The sequence below is a fragment of the Labeo rohita genome, chromosome 1 (genome assembly GCF_022985175.1).
Source record: "Labeo rohita strain BAU-BD-2019 chromosome 1, IGBB_LRoh.1.0, whole genome shotgun sequence".
Lineage (NCBI taxonomy): Eukaryota > Metazoa > Chordata > Actinopteri > Cypriniformes > Cyprinidae > Labeo > Labeo rohita.
This window is the reverse complement of record NC_066869.1, coordinates 22,751,549-22,767,505: the sequence shown is the minus strand read 5'-3', so window position 1 is coordinate 22,767,505 and position 15,957 is coordinate 22,751,549. Positions and strand designations below refer to the sequence as shown.

General features: G+C 37.9%; 2 protein-coding genes across 3 annotated transcripts; one reads left to right on the top strand and one right to left on the bottom strand.

Annotated features, from left to right (window-relative positions):
* Positions 1–241: 241 nt before the first annotated feature.
* LOC127167016 (lectin-like) lies at positions 242–8,696 on the bottom strand. Of its 2 annotated transcripts, none has more exons than XM_051112805.1 (6): positions 8,634–8,696; positions 1,412–1,487; positions 1,104–1,246; positions 869–1,009; positions 615–729; positions 242–478 (listed from the first exon to the last, which is right to left on the bottom strand). In XM_051112805.1, the coding sequence occupies exons 1-6, from the start codon at positions 8,634–8,636 to the stop codon at positions 375–377; spliced, it is 582 nt and encodes a 193-aa protein (XP_050968762.1). In that variant the 5' UTR covers positions 8,637–8,696; the 3' UTR covers positions 242–374. The 2 variants fall into 2 exon arrangements, with proteins under 2 accessions (XP_050968762.1, XP_050968752.1); XM_051112795.1 differs by lacking the exon at positions 8,634–8,696 and adding an exon at positions 1,581–1,677.
* Positions 8,697–14,134: 5,438 nt separating this feature from the next.
* On the top strand, positions 14,135–15,748 carry LOC127166951 (hepatitis A virus cellular receptor 1). The gene is made up of 2 exons (XM_051112683.1): positions 14,135–14,200; positions 14,560–15,748. The coding sequence occupies exon 2, from the start codon at positions 14,861–14,863 to the stop codon at positions 15,647–15,649; it is 789 nt and encodes a 262-aa protein (XP_050968640.1). The 5' UTR covers positions 14,135–14,200; positions 14,560–14,860; the 3' UTR covers positions 15,650–15,748.
* The last annotated feature ends 209 nt before the right edge of the window (positions 15,749–15,957 follow it).

Genomic DNA, 15,957 nt, shown 5'->3' with positions numbered 1-15,957 from the left:
TCATTCATTGTAATGATTAATTATAACATTATATGGAACTGTGTATATGGGGGAAAAGTCCAAAAATATTGTCTCTGTTTTTTAATGATAATCACAAGTGAGATTTAGATTATATTTTGACTACTAGGAAATGTCCCCGGTTTCCATTTCAGAAATCTGGTCTCCTTACTACTTATAGTCGCAATCAGTCAGTCATAATCAGACAAACAACAGAAAAATATACTCAACAGATAATTTTGGTTAAAATGTTCTTTATTATCATTTTAAAGCTATTTTAAGAATTGCTTTTATTTTATTTATTTATTTTTTTGGGGGTTTTTTTGATGCAAAGAAAATCATTTATTCAGAAAGTGTTATGAGATGATACCCATAAACTACTCCATCTTCTCAGAGCCTGGTTTCAAGACGGTTTCCCACTTGAAGGCACACATGTAGTTTTTCTTGACATGACAAGAGTCGTCATTCCATTTGCCAGTCTCTAAAATGTCAATGAACGAAAGAGATTATTCTAACTTCTGCACTGTGTCTTACCAAATATTTTAAAAGTTAAAATGAAATGTGATTATCTTAAAATGTGATTATCTTATAACCCATTAGTATCTCTCTGTTCTTACCTTTCCAGTTCATCTCCACGCATTCCTCTGTGTTAGTGTACATGTGGTTGGGCTCACCACTTGTCCAAATTTGAAAATCCCAGATGGATCCATCAAGCCAAAGAAATGTACCAGACTGAGAGAATGAGAAGGAGATTTTAAAGAATAAAAGATAGTATGTGCATGTAATTGAAAACAGCAAATAACAACTTAATAATTTCTCTTTGCTCTCCCTATTTATAAACCTCTTCACACCTCTGTATTTTTTTTTTTACCTTAAATAATTCAAAGGCTCCAAGCCAGAAGCGCAGGTCGTTTGGGTTGAATTTTTGCACCATGCAGAGCAAGTAATCATTATGCTTTTTACTATGCGCTGACACCAAGTGTGCACCAGAGTGAGTGGCCCTACACTTGAACTGGATATGAAAAAGGAAGAACAATTTAATAACTACACATAACATTGATTCATTTAATTTTTTTGTTACATAAAAAAAAAAAAAAAAAACCTACCTCAGCATCAGTGAAGTTGAGAGAATTGTTGAAGTATTTGACACAGTAACTGCCCACTTTATACCAGTCAGTGAAGCTGTACTCTTTGCACGACTTAGGCATAATGCACGACTCAGTGACATTTGTACGGCCAGCAGCAAACCCTAAATGACAAAGCTATATAAACTATATGCACAAATTCTGTTCACATGCTTTTTGTTAACAATACCTGGTTTACCGTTAATTATGAGGTGCTCATTAAGGAATGGGCCTGAAGTAATGGAAAAATTTTGAAAATTCAACATATTTTAGTATGAAATAAACGCTACCTTTCTTCATTGTTAAGAAGTTTCCACTCCCAAAAAGGAGCATCATCAACAGAACGCTAATTGATCCTGATTTAAACTGTGAAAGAAGTAGAATATGATTATTAACCACAACATATGATATGTAATATATCTTACATACAAGGGCTGTTCATTTAAGGAGAGGACTTACCATTGCAGCTCACCAGCTTGTTGTCTTTCTGTCCTTATAATAAGTTTTGCTTCTGTTTCACCTTATTTTATACCTTTCCATTCAATTTCACAACTCCTCCTCTTCTCTTGGTCTTACTGACATTTGGGTGTAGAACAGTTTTTTATTCTTCATCACACAGGAAACTGTGACTGTGACATCTACCGACTGAAGCATTTTAAAAAGAAATATATATATAATATATATAATATATGCCTCATCCCTGTCAGCACTGTAATGGGCAAACAAGCTAAAACTGATTTTGTAGACAGCACATTAGTCAGAAAGAGGCAATCTGGTAAATGACAAGCATCTGAAAACTTTACTTTACCACACCATACAGTGAAACCAATACATGGTTAAACAGTTGTGAAACTCTTGGTGTCAACATCCACTTGACGCTGCCAACAACAGTTGTCAACCTGAATCGCTTTATCATTTAATTAAATTGAAGTTTATTTAGCATTTTTCACAAAGCATATTATTTCAGAAAATGCATGTTTCAGTGTTACAATCAGTAAGTATTCTGTTATCAGCAACAGAATCTGTCAAATCAATGTCCGTATGGCAGTAATTTAGACCTATAAGACAATGCTATGTGGTTATGTGCTTAGTAAACATCATGTTTTCAATTAAGGAGACATACAGAACACATTAGGCTTTGATTACAGCTTAATGTATAGCTATCCGATCAAGACCAAGACTCATTCTTGGTCTTGGATGGATAAGAAATGGGAAATTCAGTCCGTCAAGTTGCATTAAGTGTAAATAGGGTCAAAATACTTCTCCTATAGAGACATTCGTTATTTGTAATTACTTAAACTTATGTGTAAACATTTGGGTGCTCGAGATTCCAACTTCATGAAAGGCTCAATAAAGTTATCATGAAAGTTTTTTAAAATTTACTTCACCTTTAGGATGATAGATTTACATCTGTCACTTTGTATCGCTTTAATTTTCACAACCACTCCTTTTTCTCTCACATCTCGATCTTAGCTCTTCATCACATAAAAGCTGGCCTAATGTGGCCTCATGGTGAAACAAAGCAACTTGTATCACAACATAATGCATTAGGTTGCATAAAGCATTAGTTCTTCTAATTTTCCATTCACTATTACTGTACTGCTAGAACATAAAAGCGTCAGGAATTGTGTCTTGTTTATTTTATGCAATTCTTCGCACCTCTCTTTTTTGCTTTATTTCTGGTCTTCTTTAAAATATATCAGAGATAAAGGTTCATGATACCGCTTAAACTACAGCAAAGATACATTTCGAGGGGTGAGAACCAGAAGGGTGTAAGTGACATTTTGGGTGAATGGAGATATATCAAATGAAAGCTCTTGATGAGCTCTTTCTACTGGCAAAAGTATACTGTTGTCATGAATCCGGTCCGTGACTCTCACACTACACAAACTGTTGCATGTCACTCCAGACTACACTTCCCAGCATCTATTGCACTGATTTACAAACACAGCTGCAATCAATCACACACACACACTTTATAAACTATGGACTTCCCTGTTCTTATTGCAGAGTATTGTTTGCGTTTATCTCTGTCTGAGCTATAGCAACTTACAGAGCCTAGTCTAGTCAATTTTTTCCAGAGTCTTGATTCCTGCCTGGTTTACCGCATTCTGTCTGTTTCTCGCCTATCTATTGGATTTCCGGTTTGCTTCGTCCCCTGGATTACGTTCGCCAACGATCGACCCATGCCTGTCTCTGTATTACTCTTTTGCCTTGCCCTTTTTATATCTGTTTGCTGGTGTCTGACACCTGCCTGTTTAAATGACCATGTCTCTGTTCAATAAAAGTTTGCAGATGGATCCGCACGCCTCTCTGTTACAGCTGTCATCCATGAGTGTACAAATTTTTATTATAAACAACTAAAATCAGTACACAATGTCAGATCAAACTATGATAAATAAAGTTGGTGGTCACTTATGCCTTTCTGGTTCTTACCCCTCGATTTCTTTAAATAAATGTACAGCAAAGACGGCAAAGATACATTTGTTTCCAAATATTACAAATGAACCATAGCTGGTCTACAGGATGATAAAACATGTCATTAAAAACACTTTCTTAGTTAGTCATTTCAAAGCCAGCTAAAGTCAAGCATACTTTGCTCTGTAAGTTCACTTCACAGATGTATCTAACAGCGTGCACCAATGTCACAGTCAGTGGATGCTCTTTACTTAAAAAAGACATCAACTGAAATGTGACCCTGGACCCTGGTAAGTAGCACAGATATATTTGTAGCCAACGGGTCAAAATGATCAATTTCCCTTTATGCCAAAAATCATTAAGATATTAACTAAAGATCATGTTCCATGAAGATATTTTGTAAATTTCCAATCAAACTAATTTTTGATTAATAATATGCACTGCTAAGAACTTAATTTGGACAATTTTAAAGGTGATTTTCTCAATATTTAGATTTTTTTGCACCCTCAGATTCCAGATTTTCAAATAGTTGTATCTCAGTTTCACGTAATTGACCCTTATGGCTGTTTTTGTGGGAGCCCAATCACCTCTGAGCTAAACAGAAAAGGCCAGTGAAAACTGGCGAGTGGAATTTGCATGCCAAGAACGATTTGGAGGTGTTTAAAGCACCTGACGTTCCACCTTATTCTACCCCGGTACTTTTCTTCCAGAGGTGCATGAGGAGCTTACTAAGACGTGGCAGGCCCCATACATGTCTAAACTCCTCCCTTCTCACCACCCTGGATGGTGGGGCAGCCAGGGGGTATGTCAACGTTCCCCAGGTGGAGCGTGCGGTTGTGGTGCACTTGTGCCTTGTGTCGTCAGCGCTCGCTGCCAAGGCTTACAGTGCTGTGGACCAGGTTGCCTCTGCCTTGCATGCTATGGCCATCCTGCAGGTACATCAGTCCAAAGCATTAAAAAAACTGCACCAGGGTGGTTCTGACCAGAGGTTGAGGGTCTCCGGGCGACCAAGGTCACGGCGCGGTCCCTCGGTCAGGTGATGTCTACCATGGTAGTTCAGGAGCGCCATCTCTGGCTGAACCTGGCGCAGATGAGCGATGCAGACAAAGTATGCTTTTTTGATGCACCAGTCTCCCAGGCAACACCACTGAGGATTTTGCCAGGCAGTTCTCGGCGGTACAGAAACAGACGGAGGCATTCAAGCACATGTTGTGTAAGTCCACCAAGCCGCCAGGTGCCAGGCCTCTGCCTGCCCATCGCTGAGGGCACCCCCTGCAGCCTCTACACTGCTCTTGTGCGTGGATGAATGTGGTTTGAGGCACTATTGTACCCTTGCATACAAGACATCGTATTAAAACAGACAGACAAATAATCAATGGTTTACAAATGGCGAGAATGATCAACGGCAGATTTTTCTTGTTCGTACATCATGACAACAAGCGTTCATCTTCACACCACACACGAGACACAGTAGCCACAGAAACTTTTCTCTGAATATGCAGTTGCTTGTTTACCTACTACGCAAAGCACGCAATTGTGTGGGGCCCCCGCAATTTCTCCCAAAAGCTGCCATTTTAATAATATTATTTATTGTTTTCTGTTTTGTCCACCAGGTGGCACTGTGCCAGGCTTACTTTCAGAGGGAGAATTCTGACCCCTAACACCCTGCCCCCACTTTTTATTAATTTATACTGCATATGTATCAGCCCAGCCCACACTTTCTTTCTTTCTTTCTTTTTTAAATTACTTGCTTGAACTTCCTCAGCAGTTTAATGGACACTTTGTCTTCAAAAACTGGAAAATTCTATCAGAAAAATAAAAGGAAATGTTGTGTTCCACAAATGTTTCCTTACTGAAATGACAGTGAGTTTGGATTGCACGTTTGTTTTAAGAAGATGGCATTACATTGTGTTTGTGTGTTGCCTTTGCTGGCCTTCAGATTCCACTAATGATTCCACTAATTAATTAACCAACATTATTAAAATGTGTTTCCCCCGTTCTGTATCCCACTCCCTAAATTCAGTTTTGTGCTTCTTAATATTGAAGTATTCAAGTATTGCTGGATGAGTATCTCAGTTATCTGAGTTAGGCTATCTATTTATCCTAAGTCTTTATGTATGCTATTTCTATTTGGTTTAATAGCTTATGGTAAAGAAATTTTCTATAAATCAATTTTTTCCCTTAACACAAGTATATGCACTGTAAACTAGTTAGATTAAGGATAGTGAGTTTAAAGCCATCTTTCCCCTGTAGTTGTACATATATGATGGTGATTAGACGTCCCTGTTTTCCAAAGACTGGCTTGAGTTTTGGTTTCCTGTCCCTGACTCGACCTGTATCAAAAATGTCCCTGTTTCCTGTTGTGTTTGTTTAACACCAACCTACAAATACACTGTAAAAAACTTGACCAACATAACAGGCAGGTTATCTGAGCAATCATGTCATAACTACTTTCAACAACAGCCCTCTAGCTGAAAAGATGAAATAGCCAAGCTAAAAGTTAGGCCTACTTGGTTGCGTTATGCTACCTTGAGCAAAACGCTATTATAATAATTATCAAAAGAGACATTGATTTCAAGGGAGACAAACTATTCATGTTAGCAGAACCTGATTTTACCAAGTACGACATGTTCCTGAATCAACATCTTTGTTGACCCTGGAACAACATTGTGATTAACCATTCAGATTTTAAAAAACAGTTTACAGTCTTTGTGAAGTTTAGGCTTACAATCAGTGTTTGGTGATTGTACTGTATATCAGTGTCATTCATCTATCATTTCCTCTGATTTTAGGGATTACTCATGAGTAAGGTTAGGTTTAGGTGTAGGGATGTGGTCAAGATTAAATTTTGGAATTAAAAACATCTAACTTAGCAAATTCAGGACATGCATTTATGTTAACTCCAATATGAATGAATAATATAAATATAATAAAATAATTATAAAAAATAAATAAATAAGCAATTACACTTTTACAATTAGCTGAAAGCACATAACTGTGCTCAAAATGAGCCTAAAAAGCAAAAATAATAAGCCTATAATTAGGGATAGTACAGATACATTTCTAAAACAAACATAACATTTAAAAGTTGTATTACTGTAGCTATACTCAGTTTGTAAATACAGTTAGAAAATGTGAGAAATGTTTGTTAAATACAATAACATTTATCATATGCTCTCATATTTATAATTTTAAGTAGATTTGTAAAGTCACAATTTTGTTATAACATATTATACTGTTTTGATCTGTTTGCATTAGTTGCTATTTACTGTTTTGCATATTGTGATTTTTGGTGTATTAAAACCAGGGTCACTTCAGCCCACGAACATCATTCATTGTAATTATTAATTCTAATATTAGTACATGGAATACATAGCAATTATAGCGCACGTACATCTGCAAGATGTCTGTTAAAGATCTCTTGATCTGGAAAGCATCTGCTGTGTACAAACATCTGACAGACTTCTGTGAGATGTAAGTTTTACATACATTCTAGATCATAAACATCTTAAAGACATCTAATAAACATCTATTTGACATCTGATAAGAAACGTCCTATAGACGTATTGCAGATGAGCAAACAATCTAAAAAATACGTCTTGCAGATGTAAATGCAGACGTCACATAGACGTCTCCGAGATGTACCTGTGCTATCAGGGTGGTTTCCATTTCAGACATCTGCACTCCTTAATATTTTTAGTCACAATCAGCCAGTCATAATCAGACAAACAATAGAAAAATAAAATCAACTGATAATTTTGATTACAAATGTTCTTTATTATCATTTTAAAGCTATTTAAAGAATTGCTTTTATTTTATTGCCTTTTTTGTTGCTGTTGCAAAGAAAATCATTTTATTCAGAAAGTGTTATACACCCAGCTAAAACTACTCCATCTTCTCAGAGCCTGGTTTCAAGATGGTATCCCACTTGAAAGCACATATGTATCTTTTCTTAACATGGCAAGCAGCGTCATTCCATTTGCCAGTCTCTGAAAATGTCAATGAACGAAAAAGATTATTCTAACTTCTGCAGTGTGTCTTACCAAGTATTTTAAAAGTTAACATGAAATGTGATTATCTTATAACCCATTGGCGTTTGTCTGTTCTTACCTTTCCAGTTCATCTCCACGCATTCCTCTGTGCTAGTGTACATGTGGTTGGGCTCACCACGTGTCCAAATTTGAAAATCCCAGAAGGATCCATCAGTCCAAAGAAATATACCAGACTGAGAGAATAAGAAGGAGATTTTAAAGAAGAAGAAATAGCGTGTGCATGTCATTGAAAAACAGGAAATAACAACTTAATAATTTTTCTTTGCTCTCCCTGTTTATAAACCTCTTCACACCTCTGTATTATTTTTTTTTTTAACTTAAATAATTCAAAGGCTCCAAGCCAGAAGCGCAGGTCGTTTGGGTTGAATTTTTGCACCATGCAGAGCAAGTAATCATTATGCTTTTTACTATGCACTGACACCAAGTGTGCACCAGGGGCTGTGGCCCTACACTTGAACTGGATAAGAAAAAGGAAGAACAATTTAATGACTGCACATAACACTAATTCATTAATTTTATTTTTTTGTTACATTACAATGACAAAAAAAAAAAAAAACCCTACCTCAGCATCAGTGAAGTTGAGAGGATTGTTGAAGTATTTGACTCACTAACTGCCCGCTTTATACCAGTCAGTGAAGCCGTACACTTTGCACGACTTAGGCATAACGCACGACTCAGTGACATTTGTACGGCCAGCAACAAACCCTAAATGACAAAGCTATATAAACTGTACGCACAAACTATGTGGTCATATGCTTTTTGTTAACAATACCTGGTTTACTGTTAATTATCAGGTGCTCATTAAGGAATGGGCCTGAAGTAATGGGTAAAATTTTGAAAATTCAACATATTTTAGTATGAAATAAACGTTACCTTTCTTCATTGTTAAGAAGTTTCCACTCCCAAAAAGGAGCATCATCAACAGAACGCTAATTGATCCTGATTTAAACTGTGAAAGAAGTAGAATATGATTATTAACCACAACATATGATATGTAATATATCTTACATACAAGGACTGTTCATTCAAGGAGAGGACTTACCATTGCAGCTCATCAGCTTGTTGTCTTTATGTCCTCATAATAAGTTTTGCTTCTGTTTCACCTTATTTTATACCTTTCCATTTGATTTCACAACTCCTCCTCTTCTCTTGGTCTTACTGACTTGTGGGTCTAGAACAGTTTTTTATTCTTCATCACACAGGAAACTGTGACATCTAGCGACTGAAGCATTTCAAAAAGAAATATATATAATATATAATATATAATATATATACCTCATCCCTGTCAGCATTGTAATGGGCAAACCAGCTAAAACTAATTTTGCAGACAGCACATTAGTCAGAAAAAGGCAATATGCTAAATTACAAGCATCTGAAAACTCTACTTTACAACACCATAAAGTGAAACCAATACATCTCGTGTTTAAACAGTTGTGAAACATTTGGTGTCAACATCCACTTCGCGCTGCCAGCAACAGTTGTCAACCTGAATCGCCTTATCATTTAATTAAATTCAAGTTTATTTAGCACTTTTCACAAAGCATGTTTTTCAGAAAATGCATGTTTCAGTGTTAAAATCAATAAGTATTCTGTTATCAGCAACAGAATCTGTCAAATGAATGTCCTTATGGCAATAATATACAGCTCTAAGACAATGCAAGTTATGTGGTTAGTAAACATCATGTTTTCAATTACATAGTTGTATCATTTGGGCCAATCAGACACACAATTGTTCATTTGATTTACTAAATCAATTATTCATTAAATTAACAAATAATTACAGATCCCCTCACCCAATCCACAACACTGGCTACTGGGACATCTCCAATGGCCCACCAGGCCCCTGGTTACCATGGCAACCAGAGTACCTCGGCCAGATCAGATAAATTTTACGACCTACAAGTATGTAGAGAGAATCTTCCCTTACTTAAATCTCTCTAAAACAGAAACATACTGCTATAGGAAATGAATACTTTTATTCATTCACAGACAAACCTTTCTTTGATCTTCCTATTGCACATTGCCCAGGGTCATTGTGTATAGTATTACTGCCTTGTAATTTTGTGTTTTTCATTATGCACTGTTATATGCATTTGTTATGATAGATCTGTAGTGTAGTATAGCTTACCTATACCATGTTTGGTCTCTTTGAATTTGTATTTTGATCATCTAAATGATGGTGTGTATTATATGTTGATACCCTTGCAACATATTAGCGTTTTAAAAATCCTTAGTAGTTTTGCATCAACACCCAATTGAATTACATATGCAAAATACCATGCTCACAAACAAAGAGTCGTAACTTTACCTCCAAAGGTAAAAGTTACCATTGGTTCTTTGCAGCCTCTAGAGATTTTAAAACCATCACATGAGACTTTTTTCTTCCTCTTTGTTCTTCTGCAAAATCCTCCAATTGCTGCCCGTGTGGAGGAACTCACGGGTAGCCTGAGCCGGTATAGGGCGTGCCCGGCAGGCCCGACATGCCCCAACCTATAGAGCTGTGGCTCTCGACCACAAAGAGCCAGACATTTTCACTCAACCCTTGAAATTCATCTTCATGGAAATGTCCTCGAACAGACATTTCTCTCTTCCGCGTTTTTTGTTTTGTTTTCTTCACTTGTCTCACATGAGTTCTTTTAGAACCTAAGAGAATGAGGAGGATGAGCTAGAACTCGTCGGGACTTCTCAAAGTTGTGCCAGGCCTTGCAGCCTTGTCTTTCCATTCCCTAAAGATCACAGGACTTCAGCTGGGTCCCTCTCAGCTCTTGGTTCTTCTACACTTTTCACATGGGAAGAAACTCCCAGTCACCATCAAGTCAGAACATCTTTGGAGTTCATCACTCTTCGGACCCAGAAGAACGTGATCACGATTCCAAAACCACCACTGCTCCAAACCATCAAGACTTTCACCTGAGACTGCATTCGGACACTTGTTTAACGACCAAGGCAATGCAAGTATTGTACATTTAACTAAACAAAACAGAGGTTCAGTATAAGTTGTAGACAGCACTGATGGTTTCACTCAGATGGGTAACTGACTGTTTCATAGCGTCATTTTCTTGTCTCTCTCTAATGGCTTTTCACTGACCCTTCCCCCATGTATGAGTGATTTCATGTTTGTTTGTTTAGATTAGTTATGTGTCAGTCCTTAGTTAATAAAGCTCTTGTGCACAAATTACATGAGTTTTGATTGTGATTTTGCCTTGCAAAATTAATGTCCCTTTACGATTCCGATTCGAGCTACATGCTCTAATGCAATGGTACTTTAAGAAAGTTATTTACTGTGGCCAAGAAAATATCATTTCTTAGAGTTGATATAAAAATTATACTGAATGTTCGCTGGACGAACAGATTAGTTGATGGAAAATTAATTTTGCTACAGTTACTACTGGCAGCTGATATAAATAATTGTAATTAATCATAATTAATTGTAATTATTTATATACATTTCCCTTTTGAGCTAAATCGCTACATAGTAATTAGTTAATAATAATTAATAGCTCATGTGATTGTATAGTATACACCCAAACGTAGTTATGCAGCTGTATGTGTTATTTTTTATTTTGTGAATTATTGTTAAACTTATTGTTAAAGAATATCAGTCACATCTTTGGCCAAGTGTGAATGGAAACATTGCATGACCAACTTTTTCTGAATTAATACAAGTTGTTATTACTTTATTTATACTACCACTAATTCCATTCGTTTACTTGTAAACTTTGATGCAGGTTATGGGGAGGCTCAGGGGAATAAAAACAAATGTACATTTACCTGTCATTTGTAATATAAATAAACTGTTCTCATCTGAACTTGTGATTTATGAAAGAAAAACAAGACTTACAAGATATGTCCATCGATGACTGAAAATTCACTTTAGGAGTAAAAAGTGCATGGTTAACATTACTAAAAGCATTTGGTTTTCAGTGTGAAGACATTTCAGTGTGGTCATTTTCTAAAAAAACACCCATCTCAATTTTTTTATGACATTAAAGACTTGAGTACCTTCATTCAGCTTGTGATTTCCATTATCTGCAGTTTGCAATGTGAAAAGTAGAAGTTAAAATTTGAATAGATCAGCAACTGTGGCTGTAACCACATGGGACAGTGGTATAACGGTCTAGTGTGGGAAAGAAACAGGCTTTCTTAATTTAGTTGAACAACTGCAATAGGATAAAAGTGTCTAATGCGACCAAAATGCTTTCATATGACTAAATTTAGTCGATCTAATCCACAGATGATTTGTAATAATCATATACCTTTTATATTTATTTATTTTTTGCAATACAATGAAAACACTTTCATCTGAAACTAGATTAGAGACAATATTACTTTAGCATCATTGAAATACTATTATACATTTATTAATGTTTTGGGTTAGTTTTTATTTTTAGATTTTCTGTTTTCTTTTAAATTGTACTTAAAGTGTTAGATTGAGTTATTTTAGTACATCAGGTTACACAAATGAAAATGAAATGATGCAACTAGCTCAAATTGAAGCTTAAAGGTTTTTGTATTTTATTTTATTTTATTTTATTTTAGATCAGATTTTTTATTTAAAGTAATGTTGCTCTTGGTTTTTTTTTTTATGGTTTTAGTTTTAGTTCTAGTTAACTCTAATAACCCTGGTTATAGAAAGGGAGGAGTTGTGAAAAAGAATGCAATGACTTAAGACAAACTAAATGTTGTTATGAAGGGACATAGAAGACGAGAGAGAAAGGATTGCAGCGGTAGAGAAACCTCAAGAGGAACATTTGTTGTATTAAAAAAACATAAAATATTATGTCATTATTGCACCTAGTTAGGCCTATATTTTTCTTGGTAACCATGTATTATTTGAACAGTATTCCAAATAAATGAATACTTTTTTAAAAAAGGAAAGAAAATCTTTCAATTTTTATTTTATAAAAAAATAACGTAAGCTTCCACTAATAATGTTTTCTCCTTCACAGCGTATCAGGAATGGAGTCTTTTAGCTTTTTACTGATAACTCTCCTCTTTGGAAGTAGTAGCTTCTCAACGATTTAGAGAGGTGATGTTGATTTTATATTTCATTTTCAAGCAATAAACACAGACTTTTAACTTCAACACTCTTAAAAAAGGTTCTTCATTGGCATTGATGCTTGCATAAAGAGCCTTTAACTTCAGTGGTTATAACCTTTCCACTGCACAAAATGTTGTTCAAATTATGAAAATATTTTAATACTTATAAAAAAAATGTTTTATTTTAAGAACTGTTCAATGAAAGGTTCTTTGGGGAACCCAAAATTCTTCTTCTATAGACCTTTTTCCTTAGAATAAGTGCTTCTGACTGGATGTTCTTCTGTTCTGGTCTTCATTGGAACCCATTTAAATAGTGGCCATCTGAAATGGAGATATATCAAATGAAAGCTTTTGATGAGCTCTTTCTACTAGCAAAAGTATACTGTTGTCATGAATCTGGTCCGCGACTCTCACACTACACAAACTGTTGCATGTCACTCCAGACTACACTTCCCAGCATCCATTGCACTGATTTACAAGCACAGCTGCAACCAATCACACTAAAAAAACTGCACCAGGGTGGTTCTGACCAGAGGTTGTTGCTCTCCGGGTGACCAAGGTCACGGTGCGTTCCCTCGGTCAGGTGATGTCTGCCATGGTAGTCCAGGAGCGCCATCTCTGGCTAAACCTGGCGCAGATGAGTGACGCAGACAAAGTATGCTTTCTTGACACACCAATCTCCCAGGCCGGCCTCTTTGGCAACACCGTCGAGGACTTTGCCCAGCAGTTCTCGGCAGTACAGAAACAGACGGAGGCATTCAAGCACATCTTGTGTGAATCCACCAAGCTGCCGGGTGCCAGGCCTCCGTCTGCCCATCGCTGAGGGCACCCCCTGCGGCCTCTACACCTGCTCCGCCCCCTGCAACATCTAAGGAGGCAACCCCTCAGCCAGGGCATCAAACTGGCCACTGGAGAGCGGCTCAGGGCCCTGTTAAAAATACCTGCAAGACTGCGAAGCGGCCCTGACATGCAGAAAAGCGTCAAGTGAGACCCAAAATATGTCACTCAACGTAACGTCTCCATTCCCTCCTACAGGGAACGAGGGTTACATGTGTAACCTAGACGTTAATGTTTAAAAAAAACGGCACGCATGCGTCTTGAGGAAGAACATTGTTTTGATTGTGCTTCGGCACTGCTCCTGTGCGTGGATGAATGTGGTCTGAGGCACTATTGTACCCTTGCATACAAGACATTGTATTAAAACAGACAGACAAATAATCAACGGTTTACAAATGGTGAGAATCATCAATGGCGGATTTTTCTCATTCGTTCATTCTGACAACAAACGTTCATCTTCACACTAGCTACTTCCACACCACACACGAGACACAGTAGCCACAGAAACTTTTCTCTGAGTATGCAGTAGCATGTTTACCCACTACGCAAAGCATGCAATTGTGTGGTGCCCCCGTGATTTCTCCCGAAAGCTGATTGTACGAAAGTCTGTCCCAGGAACTAAAGTTGTTGTCCATACGGACTGATTTAGTGTGACACAGAAAGACCGTTCGGTGAGGGCTTATCTCTGCACGTCTCTGTCTATGTTCTGTATAATGCGTTTTAAGCCTTAATGTAAGTATATCTGCATGTGTATGTTCATTTAGTATACTTTATTGATCCCCCACGATTGTTTTCGGTTAAAATATACAAGTTTTGAGCGCTGTAGCGGCCGTAATTTGCCGCGAGAGAAACCCGCTAATTAGCGTTAGCATCGGCTGGATTATTATACTGCGTCACAGTTGTGTTTACATTAATAATGCGTCATTGCACAGCTATATTATGCCTATTTGCATTGGATAGGTTGCTATTATTGTTAAGGATGCAGACTTGATTGTTTAATCAGTGTTTATTTGCATATGTTTGATTTAATGTGAATGTGTAAATGGTTTTCAGAATATGGTTGTGATTATATTTCTTTATTGTTCCTTTAGACCATTAATATAGATATCACTGTCAGAGAATAATTGGTGCAGATGACAACCCAAAGACTGTTAAATAAATGCATCTTTGTGAAGAATCTCTTCTCCAATCCCTGATTCTCTTACCGGAATCCTGTCCATATTTGGCCGCCTCAACCAGTGTAATATAGAGTTGTAGCGTGACTCTGCTGCAAAAGGTGGTCCTTCGAGCCGGATTGAGAGCAGTATTGAACCAATATGGACAAAGCACAAGGTGACGCATCTGAGACATCGTCCAGACCTCGACGCAAGATGAATCTGCCTACCCATCTGGATGATTACGATGTTGGCTACCAACCTGCAGGTGACCCTCCTCCAAAAGCTTCCTCTCACTGTCCTAGTCAGCCCCGAAGCAGCTCGAGGAAAACGTCTCACAGCGGTGTCAGCTTTCACTCCAGGACGAGTAGGCGTTCCATTACTTCCGCGGGTGTCTATGTCCCACCAGAGCTCTCTAGCGTCCAGACTGCTATATTGGAGGAGAAGATTAAGCAGAGACAGTATGACAGTCTACGGCAAGCCGTCACCTAGACCACCACAGTGGGCCCCACCTGCTACTTACTCTGCCAGTGCGCCCTTGAATGCCACACTCATCCCGGGACCACAAGCATTCTCATCGCCAATCCCTGACACCACACCATCTGCTCATACCGCCATTCCAGTATATTCTGTGTCATCACAGTTGAAAGCAGCACCTCAGTCCTCAGCAGCGTTCACTATGCCAACCTCTGCTGCATACCCCATGAGCATCAGTATGCAGCGCGTGACACAGCAGCCTACTGCAGCCACACTACCTACCCTTCGTTACGGGGTACAACAGATGGCAACAACACCAGTGACAACAGTTCCAGGTCCGTCACAGCTCCCTGCCTCCAGCCACCAAGCGACGGCGACGACACCTCATGTCCCTGATTACGTTCAAGCAGCTTCGTCTCAGCTTCACTCAGCTGTCTACCCACCGCATCCGAGTCCAGAGCTCCTGTTTGCTTCAGCCTATGGCATTCCACGACCTTCATTACCAGTTTTCGAGAGCAGTGCTGAGAGTGACTTTCTCTATTTAAGTTAGCATTGGACAATTTGTTGAGCAGTCACAATCATATCAGTGAACAGTATAAATACCATGTTCTCTTAAGCCATTTGAAACTTTCCAGTGCTCATCAGCTAGCTAAAGCCTTCATGTATCACCCCCAGCCTTACACTGCTGCTTTGCAGGCACTTCAAGACAAGTATGGACAGCCAAGACAGCTCGTTCAGTCTGAGTTGGTTGCCATCCTCAGCACCCCGCCTCTTAAATTGGGTGATGCTAACGCCTTTGACTCATTTGCATTGTCAGTACAGTCCTTAGTGGGTATGCTGAGAACTCATCATTGTTAG